Genomic DNA, 18,460 nt, shown 5'->3' on the forward strand with positions numbered 1-18,460 from the left:
AAATTTACCCTCTTTTTTGTTTTTAATTTGCTTTAGGTTTGGATTGAATTCAAGTCATACTGACATATACAGAATTCATTTTTTTTCCTAATGAGTTCCTTTTGTAACTTACTATTCAGTAAGACTCACTTGTAGTTTTTCAAGATACACCATTTCTCCCACCATGGATTTATCTTTTAGTTTTGTGTAGTCATTAAACTGAATTTTGTTGACAAATGTCTAAAAAACCCTAACTCATAAATGGCCTTGTTTAAAACAATCTTAGGAAAGTAAAATCTACTCAACCTGTCATGGAAGTGAAAGAATTATTCATATTTATTTATTTAAATTTTATTTTATTGAGTTATAGTCAGTTTACAATGTTGTGTCAATTTCCAGTGTAGAGCACAATTTTTCAGTTATACGTGAACATACATATATTCATTGTCGCATTCTTTTTCACCGTGAGCTACCGCAAGATCTTGTATATATTTCCCTGTGCTATACAGTATAATAGAATTATTCTTAAAGCTAATGGCATGTTGATGAATGAGAATCTCAGTTTAAACTTAAACTAAGCTTTTCTTATTGAGCAAGTACAGTTAGAAAGGTACATTATTTTTCTCTCTTTAATAAAAAATACAAAGGTGCACAGGAGTGGGATAAGTAACATCAATAATGTTTCATTTGATACCAGTGTCAAAATACACTAAAATAATCTAAGGGAAAGAAAAAAGTGCAAAGGGATCTTCCTTGTATCATGCCTCTTTTAATACGGTTACCTTAATTATTGTGTCTAGAAGAATAGTGAAAAATACAGAAATGGGGATAGGGAAAGTATAATAATTTATCATAAAGGTACTCATTATATGGTAACAGTAATTTATGGGTAGTGCATTAGCAGCTGAGGAGTTGTGTTTAATTAAAATTTATTCAGAAACAGCTGCAGTGTATTTTGGGCTAGTAATATATAGGTATAAAAAGATGAATACGGGAACGAAGGAAAAGATATTTTGCCTCAAATCTTAATCTATCTGATATTTAAAACAAAGCTCACCAAGGTCTTTGTGTTTTTCAGCTAGACCAGAGTGTGTATTTTTCCTATTTGAGGAGGGTATACGTGACTAAACTCAAGTCCCTGGGGGGTGATTCAGGGGAGAGGGTGTAGCTCAAGTGGTAGAGTGCATGCCTAGCATGCATGAGGTCCTGGGTTCAATCCCCGGTACCTTCACAAAAAAAAAAAAAAAAAGTAAACCTAATTAACCTCCCTCTTCAAAAACAAACAAAAAAAAGAAATTGGTTCCTGGTGGGTGATTTAGAGCATCATGTTTTTTCTCTTCTCTGTGGTTTCCCTAGTTTCTGTTATGACCAAAAATTACTGTACAACTTTAGGACGTTTATTCAGGTGTCTAAAACAGTGACATTGTACACACTGTGGCACAGTTTAAGCACTATTTATAGATAAGTATAACTTAGGTATTGAAGATCAGAAATAAATCAGAATTTTAACATTGGCAGATTTGGGGTTAAGACATTGAGGAAATTAAATGTTAAGAATTTTGAGCATCTTCTAACAAAATGTTTTTTAAGTGTCAAGGAAATTAAATGCTTAAAGAGACAGTTCACATTTCTAAGTGTGAAAATCGTATGTTTTAAAAATAATTTAGTGGCAGTGTTATTATCTGTAGCTCTTTTATTTATCTTTGAAGAACATCTTTAATGGTGTATATTAAGAGACTGTCTCTTCTAAACTATCTAGACAGCAATCTGTTTAGTGAGTCTTCTCACTTCTACTAAGAAAATATCCCACTGGGAAAATGTCATATTAGTTTCATGCCTACAAAGTATGGACAGTCCCAGTGATGTCCCTGTCTTCCCGCATTCTTCTCCATGAATCTATTTGGGTTGTGTGACTTACTTGTAAACTTACTGTCCTCTGTTGCCTATTGTAGGGTGTAGAGTGGAGTCACCCTCACCATCAATATAATTTAATGTCAACCTTTTCTCTTTGATAGGTCACGGATCCAAAGCGGCCTCTTTCATTTGGTGTCACTCTGGGAGAACTTAGTCTATTGGTAATGTTGGCCTTATTTAACATTTCTGTGGAACCTGTAAAATATTATTCTCAAGTCACAGGGTGAATTTCCTAAAATCAATTATTGCTACAAATAGCTATTTTATTTTTGTGTATAATCTTTCTACAGCTTTTCTAGAAGTTCACAATTTTTAGTGATACTTTAATTATATTCTCTAATTATTTTGATTTGTCTTTAAATTTAACAAATATCAAAATATCAAGAGGAAATGACTTGAAAGCATCAAAAGCTGTATCTGCAATGTGTAGTTAAGTAGGGGAAGATAAATTTCTACAGAGTCATGTTCTTGTCCTTGGTATAACTTCCAAATAGTTTGTACATGTGTATCTGTTTATATGTATGTGTATGTGTGTTTATTACGTTGAGATGTACATAAGAGAATTTATTTTGATTAAGTATTTTATATGCAGTTTGGTTTTTCTCTTTAAGAATATAGACTGTGTATATATCCACATCCAGATTGGACATTTTTTCTACTGTGAACAACTGAGTGATAGGATACATGTTTTAAAGTTAAGGACAGCAAATCATACTGGGTATGTGTCTACCTCATGATTAGTTATATGGAGACACCCTTGATAGGGAGAGAAGACAAAGGGAAAATGGAGGAGAAGGAGACTACTAGAGAAGCCGAAAAAGGGCACTGTTACATGGAGAATGACACATGCACACAGAGAAGTAGAGATACACGTGAAGATCATAGCAGAAAGATTAAAGAAAAACACTGGAGAAACAAAGGAAAGGGGGTCAAGGAGGCGAGTGTTTAATATGCTTTTTAGCCTCTGCTTGTTTCCCAAGAGAATTTGAAGAAGCAGTACTGTAACACTTTTAAAGAGACCAAAATCTGTGTTCTGAAAGGTAGAGAGATAATTGTTCCAGAAGAAGTAGACTACCAGTATTAGTCATAAGTGAACTCAGGATTGAATGCTGAGTTTCTAGCAGACCAAGCAGAAAATACAGAACAGTCACGGACCTCCCACCGACAGTGACAGGCATGCTGGTGGGTGAGGGTGGCGCACGGGGCCCTGCATGTGTGCTGTTGTTTATCCTCTGGGTCTTTGCTCAGACTCTTCATGCTGTTTCTTTGTCTGTATTATTCTCTTCTCTTAGTCTGCCTGGTGGTTCTATTCAGGTTTTAATATTTCCTTGAGATACTACCTTGTCTTTCTTACTCCTTTTTTACTTCCCTCTTGGAATTTACCGTTCCTTCTTTTATGCTCTCTGTTACATTCTGTCAAAGCAGCTGTGACGTATTACTCTCCTGGTTACCACGTGGTCTCCTGTCTAACTTTCATTCATTCATTGATATAGTAGTACGTATATTTTAGTGTTTCTGTGATGATTAAATCAGATCATTTGTGTAAAGCATTTGGCACATTGGCTCAATTCCTGCTTCAACTACCACACTGACTGTTATAACAACCGTCATGGCAAGCGTCTCTTTCTGTATGTATACCGTTCCTTTCTTCCATCTTTCCCATTCGAAACTAACCTGAATACCTGAGGCAGTGTGCTCACCTCTGAGCTGGATCCCATCCTCTCCCATGTCCTCAGGAGCCTTTTTTCCCTCTGTCTCTCACTCCTTCCTACCTTTTGCCCTTCCTTCCTTATTTCTGTCAATTTCCTTCTCTTTCCTAAATCTTCAACTCCTCTTCTTCCTCCGCCTACTCCTTCCTGCAAGTGTTTAAACACATTGAAGTCTCTCCCTTCCATTAAAGTTAAAAAGCCTCTCCTTAACCTTCTCCTACTCCACCCAGGTCCCATCTAACTACTGCCTTCTCCTTCTTTGTAACTCCGCTTTTGAGAGGATTCTCTACCTTTGCTATCTTTATTCCCCCCCACCCATGACTCACTGCCCCCTCTGCTCTTACTCTGCGGCTCCCCTGAAACTGTTCTTAACAAGTTCATCAGTGATGCCCTGGCCACTTAAATACGTTTTGGTTTCTCTCACAGCAGCTCCTGGCATTGCTGACCATACTGACTTTCTAGAAACATGGTCATGCTGTGATTTTCATATTCTCTTGGCTCTCGTCCTACTTTGCAATAATCATTTATTTGATTTTTTTCTTTTTAAACAATGTGGGCCTTCTTCAGTAGCTTATAGGCCAGCTCTCTGTTTTTATTCATACCCAGTTCAGACGCATAGTAGCTCAGTAATTATTTTCTAAATGAATGAACTCAGGTAAATTAGAACCTCCTCAATTCTATTTTCACTATTCCTTTGATTTTGCCATATAAATATGTAAAGAAGCAGATAGCTAACATTAGCCAACGTTAACTAGATGTCTTTTTATTCCTAAGTTATTTTGTTACAGTTTACAAATATTAGAGCACGATTTTGTGGTATGTAGACTTCATTTCACAGTTACTGTCTTTTTTTCTTTTAGACTGCAAATGAACACTGGACTCCGTGCATATTAAATGAAGCAGAAAAAATTATATACAAGGTATTAAACTAGACTTTTTAATCTAGTTATTTTCCTAGGAACAAACAGTTAATGTATTTTCTTGACGAAACCTTGATGGAGCAGAATATGCCATTGAATGTGAGTTAACAGTTGAGGATCTAGTTTTGGCTTTGCTACTCCCTGTGTGACCTTCTGTAATCATTTACCTGTTCTGAGGTGTAGATTCTTAACCAAGAGTATAAAGAAACTGAATAAAATAAATATTTCCCAAATTGTAATTCATGAACCATTAGGTAATTGGGATATTATTAGATTTGTTGGAAAAAATATTCTCTAGTCACGTAAGATTACTGACTAAAGTACAAAGCTAAACAGGTATGTTTTATTTTGCTTTTACCTACAGGACTTCACAATACTTTAAATATGCTAATAAACATTGTGAGTCTTCCAGAGGGATATTTAGTTTGTAGCTTTCCCCAGGTTGCTGATCATAGAACTCTCTCCCTTCATCCCTCCATCAAAACAGCCATTTGTATCCACTGGAGGAATCATGTCTTTCTTACTAAGCGAAACGTTTGCAGGGTCTGTCAAATACTAAATTCTCAATAAATATTTGATTATCGAATGAATGCATCCCCTTGGGAATAGAGTTCCTGGAAGCACAATTTAGCAAATACTAGATTAATAATAAAGTCTTTGAATAATGTACATATATTTTCTTCCATTTTTGTATTATTTTCTTTCCTGTGAAAGCTCAAAATGGCAACTGGAAAATTTTGGGGGTCGTGAACATGATGATCTTTTAAAAAAATTTTTTATAATGTACTTTATTAATTTTTTTAGTGAAGTATAGTTGATTTACACTGTTGTGTTAGTTTTAGGTATACATTAGGTGATTCAGTTACATGTATTTTTTTTAATTGACATATAGTCAGTTACAATGTGTCAGTTTCTGGTGTACAGCATAATCTCCCAGTCATGCATATGTATGCATATATTCGTTTTCATATTCTTTCTCATCAAAGGTTATTACAAGATACTGAATATAGTTTCCTATGCTATATGGAAGAAATTTGTCGTTTAATCTATTTTTATATATAGCAGATGTTAACCACTGGATGTATATTTTTCCCAGATTCTTTTCCATTATAGGTTATTACAAGATACTGAATATGGTTCCCTGTGCTATACAGTGAATCCTTGTTGTGTATCTATTTTATTTATATACTAGTGTGTATCTGTTAATCCCATACTCTTAATTTATTCTCCACCATCCCTTGAAATATTTCTTAAAATGTACCTATATGAGTTTCCTAGGCTTCCATAACACATTACCACAATTTGGTGTGTTAAAATAACAGAAATTTATGACCAGCTTTTAATATGAATTCATAATTTCAATGTGTTAGTTGTTTGACCTTTTCCATTTTTCTTTTATAGCTTATACGACTTGATAGTCTCAGTGCCTACTGGAATGTTAACTGCAGAATGTCTTACCAGGGATCAAGGGAACAGATCTTGGTAATTTCAGTTTATACCTGGAAGAGCTAACTGTATTCCCTAAATTTGTTTTACGTAAGAGGTCCTTAATGAGGACAGATATCAGTCTTTTGTTTAAGTTGTATGTAACTAAATGAGAAATGGGCAGCATAGTTTTTGGAATTCATGCTGTCTTTAAAAAAGCACTTTTGCTTTTGAAGATTTTTGTGAAATCTTTCACGAGACAGTGAGATGAGAACCTATACTGTTAAATTAAAACTGTTCTTGGTTTTTTACACTCTCATTTTGATGCCATTCAGCTTCATTGTGGAGTTTCATATGAGAATGATTACTTGAAGAGTGTGGTAAAGAAAGATGATACCTTTCAGATCTAAAAAGTGTATTCTTACTAAATGTTCTAAGCATTTGTGATGATGCATTCTTGAGTAGTGAACAATTAATTAAAAACTAAGTGTGCTAAGCCAGTTTTAGTCATGTTTATTACTTAGAGGAAAAAGGAAGAACAGTTGAATTTTTTGAACTGAATTAATTCAAAGATTCTTTTATTTCTCAGAAAGATACTGTAAGAAATAATCTGCCGTTGTCCAGAAAGTATTTGAGATCCTAATTCATGGATGTGTACACACACACACACACACACACACACCCCCCTTGAGTGAGAGGGGAACACAGTATTATAGTGTTGTTTCTAGGTATTTAGAATTTATAAAAATTATCTACTATATTTATTCTAAAGACATATTTGTAAATAATGCTCTGTGTGTTTCTTACAGACTACTAATTATGAAGATGGGAATAAAGATAATGATTTAAGAACCAAATTTTTTTTGTTTGTGTTGCTGAATTTGTGTGCATTTTCTTTCTCATTCTCATGTAATTCAAATTTTTTATTTAGGATCAGCTGAAAAGTGAAATTCTTAAGAGTAGCAGTATACCCCCATCCCATCAATACAGTAAGTAGTGATAAATCTTATTTCATGTTATAGGAAGCATGGAATTAAATAGTTTATTATAATATACTTTTTCAGATAAAGTTACTTTGGCAAGGAGAAAGTATTAATTTTATAACTTAGTTTTATGATATAGCATATTGGGTTATTACACAGGATTTAGAAATAGATTATAACTCATACACCCCTGGAGAGTAAGAGAGAGAAGGGCAGTGTGGCTGTAGTTCACTCCCAACAGCTAAGCCCCTTGACCTCCATGTTTTCTTCTTACCTTGTTATTTACTTTGTTTTAGAAATTAGATTTTTTTTTTTTTTTTTTTTTGCTTAAGAACTAAATCTCTGAGATCTTGGTATTCAGGTCACTATGAGCGTGTTATGTTGCAGTATTGAGACAAATTGACCACTCTGAGCATTTTTTTTTTAAGAAGTATAGTTGATTTACAGTATTATGTTAGTTTCAGGTGTGCAGCAGAGCGATTCTGTGTTTTTACAGATTATACCGTGATACTTTACTGTAAGTTACTGGGTATAATTCCCTCTGCTGTACATAAATCCTTCTTGCTTGTCTATTTTATGTATAGCAGTTTGGGCCTCTTCACCTCATACCCCTCATTTGTCCCTCTATCCCTCCTCTCCCCTTTGGTAACTGCAAGTTTGTTTTCTGTATCTGTGAGTCTGTTTTTGTTTTATATATACATTCATTTGTATTATTTTTTTATATTTCACATGTAAGTGATATCATATAATACTTGTCTTTCTCTGTCTGACTTCACTTAGTGTGATGTTTTCTAGGTCCATCCACGGTGCTGCAAATGCCGGTTTTCCATTCTTTTGCAGGCTGGGTCATATTCCATTATATATACACACCCCACCTTCTTAATCCAGTTGTCTGTTGATGGGCTCTTGGATTGCTTCCAAGTCTTGGCTATTACAAATAGCACTTCTGCGAACATTGGGGTGCATGTATCTTTTTGAATTAGTGTTTTCATTTTTTCAGAATTTGTACCCAGGAGTGGAATTGCTGGATCACATGGTAGTTCTATTTTTGTTTTTTTGAGGAGTCTCCATACTGTTTTCCATACTGGCTGTACCAATTTACGTTTCCCACCAGCAGTGCCCAAAGGTCACCTTTTCTCCACATCCTCCCCAGCATTTCTTACTTGTAGATTTTTGTTGATAGTCATTCTGACAGGTATGAGGGGCTTTCTCATTGCTGTTTTGATCTGAATTTCTCCAGAGATCTCTTTAAAGTGAGCCTTTCTATTTCTTGGCTGCCTCACCTTTATTTATTTTAAAATAGATCTCTAACAAAGTTGCCTGCATGTTTATTTCTTTATCTCATTTTTTCTATTTCATTTTCGTTCTAAAGATGCGATCCTTTTGCTTTAATGTACCTCTTTAGGTTTGTTCACAGCTTTCGTGCCCATGTTCTTCCATGCTACTCTGGTTCACTGTTTTCCTTTTATTCTTTCATAGCTAATGGCCATTATGTGAGAGTTGGCACTTGCTCTTTATGTCCACAGACCTCTATATGACAAAGCTTTCAGAGGCTGCTGCTTTAGAGCATTTAGTTTCATTCATGAAAGAACTTGTTCAGAAAAGTACATGACTTTATTCTTAGGCATATTCAGTATAAGTAACCTCTAAATGAGTTAAAACTTTTTATACAATCTTATGCAAGTTGTAAATACTGTAAGCTATCACAATTTATATAATTTTAATACTATTCACAATTAAAATTTATTACATTACTTTGCTCTGTCATCTTCCCTAATACACTTTTTCATACTACTTTTCAACTTCAAGAATATTGTCTTCAGTTGAGTCTAAGATTATACATGTAATGATCATTGAAAATTGCAAAGTAGTAGGCAATTTTTTTAATGGGTAATATGAATTTCATTCATGATTCTATTCCTAAATTCTGACAGTGATTAAATAAGACAGAAATTAAATTTTGTTTCCTACCTTGCATTAGCATTTTTAATGAATAATAAAATCAGTAATGTCTTGTAGCAAGGAAGAGAAGCATTAATTTTACACAGACTGAGAATAATCAAGATTAGATTGTCTGTATTTTGTACATTTCATACTTAGAAGCATAGAACACCAATTTCCTCCTTGGAGATTCCACTTTTACCACTGAGTTTGACAGTTAGTATTATGCAGATAAATAGATGCTTAAATAGTTTTGGGTAGTGTTTTTGTTAACATTTTTTGACGTGTTTTTGATCATTTTTCTTTACCTTCAGAGTAACAGTGTTCTCGTAATTATTTACAGTTGTTCATATGTAAGGGCATATAAACGTATCTTATGTCTTCCCATGTGGTATAAGTTTTCCAGCCAATATCAGCCTCTGCAAAACTCTACATGAATCCTTATGCAGAAACAGAGCTCAAAACACCTAAACTTGATTGGAACATAGAAGTACAAAATATCGCCATTGAACTGACCAAACCTCAGGTAAGATTCATTTGGATGTTCATAGCTTTGATTAGCCTTGAATCTCAACAGCTTTTGTCCCATGTGATTATTCCTTCTCCAGGGCTCTGGTGGTTCTTTTGGTTTGTTGTGTTGAGATTCGACTCCTAAAAATAGATACATAAGTGATTTTGAAAGAAAATAAACATCAAGTTTAAGAAATAGTTTTCCTTCATTTTATCTGATATTTGCATTGTTGGTGGAAAATCTAATCAAATTATAGTGAATGACATGATTCCCATTTAATTCCCATTTGTTGATGGAGGATTTTAACAGATTTTTTTTCTTCCTCAAATTTTATGTTGAATATTGTTCACTTAAATTTTAGAACAACTGTCTATGTTGGCAGCTTTTTTCCTTCATTTGTTTCTCAAGTTTGGTTATATGTGTGAGGACTTTGGATAACAGATCTGGAGAACTGGAAGTGAAAGCCAGATGGGGGATTTAGCGAATTAAGCTTTTAGCCCCGTGAAGTCCAATACAAATATAATGCAAATCATATATGTAGTTTTAAATTTTCTAGTAGCCATAGTAATAAAGTAAAAAGAAAAATGGAAATTGTTAAAATTTTTTTAACATTTTTTATTGATTTATAATCATTTTACAATGTTGTGTCAAATTCCAGTGTTCAGCACAATTTTTCAGTCATTCATGGACATATACACACTCATTGTCACATTTTTTTCTCTGTGAGTTTTAACATTTAAAATACCCAAAACATTATCATTTCAGCATACAATTAAAATTAAAAATTGTTAAGATATTTTTTATCTTTTTATTTTTCCTTACATCTTAAAAATCTGGGGTATATTTAATACTTACAAATACATTTAAGATAAGACTCTCCACCATATTTTAAGTACTGAATAACCACACAGTAACTCTTAGGTAGAACTGTGTTAAGAAAAATGGAGAGGAAGAGGCTAGACTTCCCCTTTCTTTATCTTACCTGTAGTCGTGTGTGTGTTTGCGTGTCTCTGTGTGTGTTTCCCTCCATTTGAGCTGTTTACTCTTAGATACACTCAGGCTTGTTGTATATATGATAAGATGGGTGATTAAATAGCTTCATCTTGCTGTAGTTATGCAATAATTTTCAGCTCATAGAGATAGCCACAGCTTGAAATGATGGTCCAGAGGAAAATACGTAGTTTTAGAAATAAGCATTTTCCATGTCAGTAGTTAACAGATATTTCATTGGTTCTAAGATGTACATTTATTTTACATGTTAACATATTTGAAAATAGAATGTATATTATTATTGGTGATATGACAGTTTAATTGGTAACACTGTTTTCTTTTGAGGTAGAACTTAAAAATTATCTTACAGCTTATAATTGGTGGTGTCTTAAATTTGCTAAAATGTATGATTGAATTACCAGGGAATTTGAAGTACGACTAGACTGAAAATATAATGAAATTTGGTGCTATTCATGTGTGCAATATAATATATGTAACTTGGTTTTTGTTTTAATAGTACTTAAGTATGATTGACCTGTTGGAGTCAGTGGATTATATGGTTAGAAATGCTCCTTACAGAAAATATAAGCCTTACTTACCACTTCATACCAATAGTCGAAAATGGTAAGTTGGAATTTTTAAAAGATGATTTGTGAGAACCATGTAATCATATAGTTAGGGACTCTCAGAGCTAAGAGGCCTTTAAAACCATGTAATGAAGCTACTTTTTTTTACAGACATGAAAAGGGTATCTCTTATATTATGTCCTTGTTACTTTTTTCATAAACACATTCTCTTGTACTCTTGCTCCTAGATTATTCCCAAATTCTTAACTTAGCATTCAGACTTTTAATACTTTCTAATCTTATTGCCCTTTGTTCGTGCACATGGACTCAATGTTATAACCATACTGGGATACTATTAATTTCACACAGTATGTCATTTTGTATCTTTATGATTTTGCTTTGGCATACCCTCTTCTGGAGTGGTTTGCCATTTCATAATCTGTTTAAGTCAGTGGATTGTACTGGGAAGTTGAAATATTATTACTGAGCTTTTATAGGAATATAGTTAATAAGAACAAAAGCAATGTAGATGTAAGATGTCAAAGCAGTTTTCTTGCTTTTTCTTAAACATTTACATTCAAATGTGCACTAACAACATTTGATTTGCAGGTGGAAATATGCAATTGATTCTGTTCTTGAAGTTCATATAAGACGATATACACAGATGTGGTCATGGAGTAACATAAAAAAGCACAGGCAATTGCTCAAGAGTTATAAAAATGCCTACAAAAATAAGCTAACCCAATCTAAAGTCCCAGAAGAAATACAGAAACAAATTCAGGTATACCTTGTCTATATTGATGAAAACTATTATTTGTTAAATCATCCTTTAATGTTAATTCTTCTAAATTTAATTTAAATTAAAATATAATTTTAGAACAAAACTGAGGTCTTTTTGAGAGAATTTTATAGAAAATGCAGAATATTTTTTCCCTTTTTTTTCCTCTTTATAAAAGCCTTTTCCTCCCATGCTAATGTTGGATAAAATAAGGTAACTATAAGCTATTTGGAAAAATGTATTTGGTTTTTATAATAAATGTTATAATATAACATTTATATATAATATAATAATGTTTAGAAAATCAATATCAGAGCTGTTCAGATATGTTTATTGTTAGCTGAATGTGTATTGTTGGTTTTGTTAAGTGACTTTTTAAGAGTTCACAGTATTGTTTGTAAAAAATACTCTTACTCCTCAGGATAGGAGTCTTATTTACCCCTCATATGAATTAAAGAAAAACACTACACTGAATATGTAATTTGCTTAATATCATTTGATCTTGATTATATTTTTTGCCACAAATTCATAATGTAAAGAATTATTTGACTTCCTATTATCCTGAAATACGTGACTGTCACTAGGATTATGTATTAGAAGTTACTCAGCATCTCAGGTTTGATGTTCTCATGTATAAAAAGGAAACAGTATCTGTCTTACAGAGTTATGAGAATTACTTGAAATAACACGTAGAGCTCGTGGAGCACAGGTCACCCAGTACATTTTTGCTTTAGTCTACTTGATTTGGAGAATTTTGCTTTCTTGAATTTTGTGTTTTGTCGTGGTGCCTATAGTGCAGTGATTGTAGTATAACATGTAATAGAGGGCGTCAGAAGGACCAACCATAAAGGTAACACGTAAAACAGGCTTCCCTCCCAAATAGTCTTGTTTCTATTTGTGTATGTGGCTATCGGTATATTACAGTGGTCTCGTTAAAATTCTGCTTTTTGCATTGTATTTAACAAAGATTTGCTTTCTCAGAAAATTATTTCTCGCATTGCAAAAGTTAAAAATGTAAAAACCAAGTGTACAAATTTATACTTATATTTTCATTAGATACAAATACTATTTGTTCATGGATTAGAATAAACCTAGAAATCAGAATAAAAAAATTTTTAACTATTGACTGTTTTCCTTGTTTATAAGTATCTCTTTGTTTTATAGGATTTGGAGAAGTCTCTGGATGTTTTTAACATAATTTTAGCAAGGCAACAAGCACAAGTTGAGGTAATCATTTTTATTAGCTGATTTTATGTTTAAAACATGTTTCTACTACTCCTTTAAACCTGGGATTAAGAAATCTAAGGTTCTTTGGAAGTTGTTGAAATTTACTCAAGTGAGAATAAAGGTTGAATTTTCATGTATTAATTTAGTCTCAAGAGAAAAAAAAATTGGAATATTGGGGAAAAGCCCACTAACATGAAGGGCAAAATTTTTTAATTTTTTAACAAAAAAATGATAACCCCCCAAAAAGAAAAGAAAAGTCATCCATAATCCTAGCAACATGGAATGCTACTGTTAACATTTTGAAATACAGACTTCCAGTTTTTCTTCCATGCATGTATACCTGCTTGTTTAAGCTTTGTATCCCCCACTTCTTTCTCTTTATCTCCTGTCCCTCCCTCCCTTCCGCCTTTCACGCATCTTCTTTTCTCCCTCCCTCCCCACTTCTCTCTCTCTCTTCTTCTCTTCCTCCCCTTCTTCTTTTCTTTTTTTCCAAAATTGGACTCAGTCTGTTTATAATGTTTCATAATTGCTGATTTATCCTACTTGGTACCTGTCCTCATTGTTTCATGTCATTTCTACTATTCTGTAACATGACTTTTTTGGTAATTAAAAAATAAATTGCATACCACATCTTCTTTATCTATTCATCTGTCGATGGACATTTAGGTTGCTTCCATGTCTTGGCTATTGTAAATAGTGCTGTTATGAACATTGAGGTGCATGTATCTTTTTGAATTAGAGTTTTCTCTGGATATATATCCAAGAATGGGATTGCTGGATTGTATGGTAACTCTATATTTAGTTTTTTAAGAAAATGAAAAAAAACTTTTTTTGTGATATATGTACACACACGCACACGCGCACACACGCTGGAATATTAGTCAGCCATAAAGAAGAATGAAATAATGCCATATGCAGCAACATGGATGAACCTAGAGATTATCATATTAAATGAAATCAGTCAGACAGAGAAAGACAAATATATGATATTACTTATATGTGAACCATTAAAAATGATACAAATGAATTTATTTACAAACTAGAAATAGACTCACAGATGTTGAAAACAGACTATGGTACCAAAGGGTAAAGTGGGGGTGGGATAAATTGGGAATTTGGGATTAACAGATACAAACTACTATATATAAAATAGATAAACAACGAGGCTGTACTGTACAGTTCCTGGAACTATATTCAATATCTTGTAATAACCTATAATGAAAAAGAATCTGGAAAAGAATGCATATATATAAATATAATAATTCTTTGCTGTACACCTGAAACTAACACAACATTGTAAATCAACTATATGTCAATAAAAACAATTAAAAAAATAAATTACAAGTCCAGTAAACTCATTATAGTAAAGTGAGAAAATATAGATCCACAAAAAAAGAAAATAGAAACACCTGTTGTTTTGCACAAAAAGATAACTTCTGTTAATACCATTCTGCATATTCGTTTAGTCTTTCTTATATTCAGAAATCTTTATAAACATACTCATATTTTTAGATGGGATTAAAGCATATGCACTTGTTCATTCATTTACTTAGCAAATGCTCATTGAGTGCCTATTGCTAGCATTACAGCTAAGCATATGGACTTGAGAGTCAGGTGGTGTGGATTCTAATTCCAGGTTTGCCATCTGCTACTTTGGGTGACCTTAGGCTGACAAATATTTAACTTGCCTCAGTTTCCTCATTTACAAAGTAGGATTAATTCATAGTACCTACATCATAGTGTTACTGTGAAGAGTGTATGATACACCATGTAAACCACTTAAACTGTTACGTGCCTGGCATATAGTAATTACTAAACAAGTGACTCTTTTTTGCTTCATCATCATCATCATTAGCATACAGAAATGAACAAAACAGACAAAGCCGCCTTACATTCTAGTAGGAAGAAGGATAATAAACAAAAACATAAATACAAATACAGTAGAAGGAAATGTAGAGAGTACAGAGCTAGGCGGTGATGCTGATGGGGGTTCCGATTTCAGATAGAGTGGACAGGGAAAGCCTCACTGAGAAGGATGCGTTTCAGCAAAGAGCTGAAGAAGGTGAGGGAGTCAGATACCTGAGGGAAGACTGCACCAGGCAGGAATAACACAGCAGGCTGAAAGGTTTTGGAGTAGAGCCTGTCTGACTCATTCAGTGAACTGATTAAGTAGAGTAGGGAGAGAGGGGGAGAGTGGTGGTTAATGAGGTCAGAGAAGTAAGGTAGTGGAGGAGTGGGATGGGTGTTTTGGGAGTTGGGGAGGATGCCAGATTTTGTAGGGTCTTATAAGCAATCATGTGGATTTTGGCTTTTATTCTGATTTAAGGAGTCTTTTTGAGAACAGAATGATATAATCCAGCTTAGGTTTTTGGTTTACTCTGGCTGTTATTTTGAAAGCACTATAGAGGAGGGCAAGGGTGAAAACAGGGAGAGACCAGTTAGAATGCTGTTGAGATATTTAAGGTGAGAGATAATGGTAGCTTGGCTGAGAATGGTTACAGTGGAGGTGATGAGAAAGGGTCAAATTTTGGATAGACTTTTAGGGTAGAGCCAGTATTTCCCATCTTACTAGATATGGATTCCAAGAGAAGTTGAAAGTGACCCTAGGGATTTTTGGCTTGGAGCAATTGGGAAGGATGGAGTTGCCATGAGATGAGATAGAGAAGACCTGCTGGGACATGCTTGGATGAGACGAGAGAAGATCAGGAGTTCATTTTGGGACTGATAGTTTTAGCTGTCTTTTAAACATTAACATGGAGATACGCAGTATGTAGTTGGATACATGAATGTGGAGTTTCGAAGAGAAGTCTGTACTGGATGTATAAATTTAGAAGGGGTCACCATATAGGTGGTATTTAAAGCCATGGTGTTGGATGAGATCACCTAAGAAGTAGCTAGAGAAGAGGATTCCAAAAACTCGAAGCATTCTATTGTTCATAGGTCAGAGAGGTGAGAACCAGCAGTGGTGACCATGGAGGAGTGCCAGGGATGTAAGTGGAAAGCTCTGTGAATGTAGTACATAACCTCAAAATCAGAAGAGAAAGAATTTCCAGGAGCAGGGAGTAGTCACCTATAGCAGATGCATCTGACTGGTCAGCTGAACTGAGGACTCAGAATTGACCTTTAGATTTACCAAATATTGGATGTTTCAGCCATTATTTCTTCAAATAATTTTTAGTCCCTATTTTTCTCTTTCCTTCTTGGTCTCCGTTTTTAAAACACACACACAAACACTTTCTCTCTCTCTCTCTCTCTCTCTCTCTCTCTCTCTCACACACACACACACACACAAGTATGTACATATATCCATATATTTGACCTTTTGATATTATACCACAGGTCCCTGAGGCTTTGTTCATTTTTTTATTAATCTTTTTTTTTTTTTATCTCTGTTCTTCTGATTGGATAACTTCTCGATCTGTTTTCAGGTTTACTCTTTCCTCTATTATCTACATTTTCTCCATTTTATTTTTTTTATTTTGGATTTGTTTTTTAGGTCTAAAATCCCTATTGAGTTTCTTTTTATAGTTTCCATTTCTCTGCTGAAACTTTTGATCTTTTAGTAATTTCAGGTGTATTTCCCTTATCTCATGTAACATGGGTCGAGTGGCTCTGATGGTTTCAGTGTCTAGGTTCTCTGGCCGCTGGCATCTATTGATTATCTTTTCCCTAGAGAAAGTCACATTTTCCTTTTTCTTTGTTTTGTTTATGCATCTTAAGTAATTTTGGATTGTATCCTGGACATTGTGAATATTGTGTTATGTAGTCTTTGGGTCCTGTTATACTCTGGAAAATGTTTGATGTTTTGTCTTAGCGTACAACCTTGATCTTAAGTTGTGTTTTACCTTTTGTGGATAATAGTTCAGTTCTTCCGCCTTTGGTATGTTGGTTTGGGTCTACTTTGCACGTGATTAGTACAGGAGTTTGAGAATTGTGCAAATGATTTATTACTCAGTTCAGGTCTCTAAACTTTTGCTTCCTTGACTTAGGTCAGTTTTATACATAAGAAGCTTGGGACAGACTGAAATTTAGGCAGCCTCAAGCACAGAGTTATGAGAGATCCAAGGGGCTTTCCCCCTAAACTGTGGCTTTCGTGGACTCCGTTTTCTGGTTCCTTGGCCAGACTGGAGTTTCTCTCAGGGGTTTAACTGCCTGTTCCTCTGTGCTGCTCCACGACTGAGGCCCTCTCAGGGCAGAGCCATGTGAAATAGTTTTCTATGGCTGCATAACACACTTAGGGGCTTAAAAAAATAAATTTACCATCTCAGAGTTTCTGGAGGTCAGGAGTCCAGTCCTCTGCTTACCTGAGTCCTCTCCTTAAGGCACAGAATATTATAATCAAGATGTCAGCTGGGACTGTGGTCTCATCTGAGGCATAACTGGTGAAGAATTGGCTTTTGTTAGCAGAATTTAACTCCTGTGGCTCTGGGATGGAGGATTTCAGTTTCTTGCTGGCTGTTGGCTAGAGACTGCCCTCAGCTCGTAAGTCACTTCAGTCCTTGCCAAACGGGCCTCCCAAATTAGGCAGCCCGCAGCATGGCAGCTTGCTTCTTCCAAAGGAGAGAGAGTCTAGCAAGATAGCTGCTCCAGTTTTATGCACACAATCATGTACATCTCGTCACCTTTGCCAGATTCTATTTGTTAGAAACAAGTCACGTGTCACGCTGACACCCAGGGGTAAGAACATCACGAGGGAGAAGTTATGGGGCAGGTGAGGGGGTGGGTATAGGAAAAAATAAACAAAAGAAGTGGGGAGCTCACTTTTTTGAAGATCACTTCTCTGAGTGTTGACTCCCCTCCGCATCTGCCTGCTTTGTTTACTTTGCAGAGTGTGGTAGATGTTTTATATGTTTTGCCCAAAATTTTTAGTTATAATCAGCAATGAAGGATGGGTTGTAGAGGGCTTAGACCATCATGGGACTGAAAGTTCCCTATTGGATTTAGCTGTAAAAAAACCACTTTAAGAGAAAATTTTATTGAGTAATATGGGTAGGAATGAGAGGGAGTGGAAGATGAGGAACTGGATACAGTAAGTGCAGACAGTATGATACTTTAAGGGGAAAACAGGATAAATGGAGAGGTAACTAGTGGGGAATATGGAGTCAAATGGTTTTGTAACTTGGGTTTTTTTTTTTTTTCTAAATTACAGTATCCCATTTCATATTAGTATTCTGTAGAATCATCCAACATCATTTTAACTAGCTGACTAGTATTCCATTCTGTTTGTAAACCAGAATTTGCTTCACTATTTCTTACTGATTATATTTAATTATAAATGACACTACAGTGAGTACCCTTGTCTAGACATTTTTTCAAACATCTCTTATTTTCTTAAGAACAAATTCCGCATGGTGGGTCAGAGAGTATGAATATTTTAAAAAAGTATTTGCTACTGCTGTGGATTGTTCCAGTGAATTAGAAGAATGATTTGCTGTAAGAAGCAGATAATTCCAATTCTCCCTAAATTAAGTTGCTTCAGTTTAAATGAGTGTTCTTAATTCTTAGTATCAGTTACCA

General features: G+C 34.5%; 1 protein-coding gene across 7 annotated transcripts in view; it reads left to right on the plus strand.

Annotated features, from left to right (window-relative positions):
* VPS13C (vacuolar protein sorting 13 homolog C) overlaps positions 1-18,460 on the plus strand; it is a 157,441-nt gene that overhangs the window by 30,499 nt on the left and 108,482 nt on the right. For 6 of the 7 annotated variants that reach the window (XR_010380837.1, XM_031452951.2, XM_064485545.1 and 3 more), the window contains 8 exons: positions 1,995-2,054; positions 4,463-4,522; positions 5,924-6,004; positions 6,879-6,936; positions 9,270-9,397; positions 10,890-10,996; positions 11,548-11,719; positions 12,881-12,943. Coding sequence is in view for 6 of the 7 variants with exons in the window: in XM_031452951.2 (XP_031308811.2) it covers positions 1,995-2,054; positions 4,463-4,522; positions 5,924-6,004; positions 6,879-6,936; positions 9,270-9,397; positions 10,890-10,996; positions 11,548-11,719; positions 12,881-12,943 (729 nt within the window). In the remaining variant the exon portion in view is untranslated. Of the gene's footprint in view, positions 1-1,994; positions 2,055-4,462; positions 4,523-5,923; positions 6,005-6,878; positions 6,937-9,214; positions 9,398-10,889; positions 10,997-11,547; positions 11,720-12,880; positions 12,944-18,460 lie in introns of those variants that run through there. The other variant, XM_031452955.2, reaches the window with a different exon arrangement.

The sequence above is a fragment of the Camelus dromedarius genome, chromosome 5, assembly GCF_036321535.1.
Source record: "Camelus dromedarius isolate mCamDro1 chromosome 5, mCamDro1.pat, whole genome shotgun sequence".
NCBI classification, from domain to species: domain Eukaryota; kingdom Metazoa; phylum Chordata; class Mammalia; order Artiodactyla; family Camelidae; genus Camelus; species Camelus dromedarius.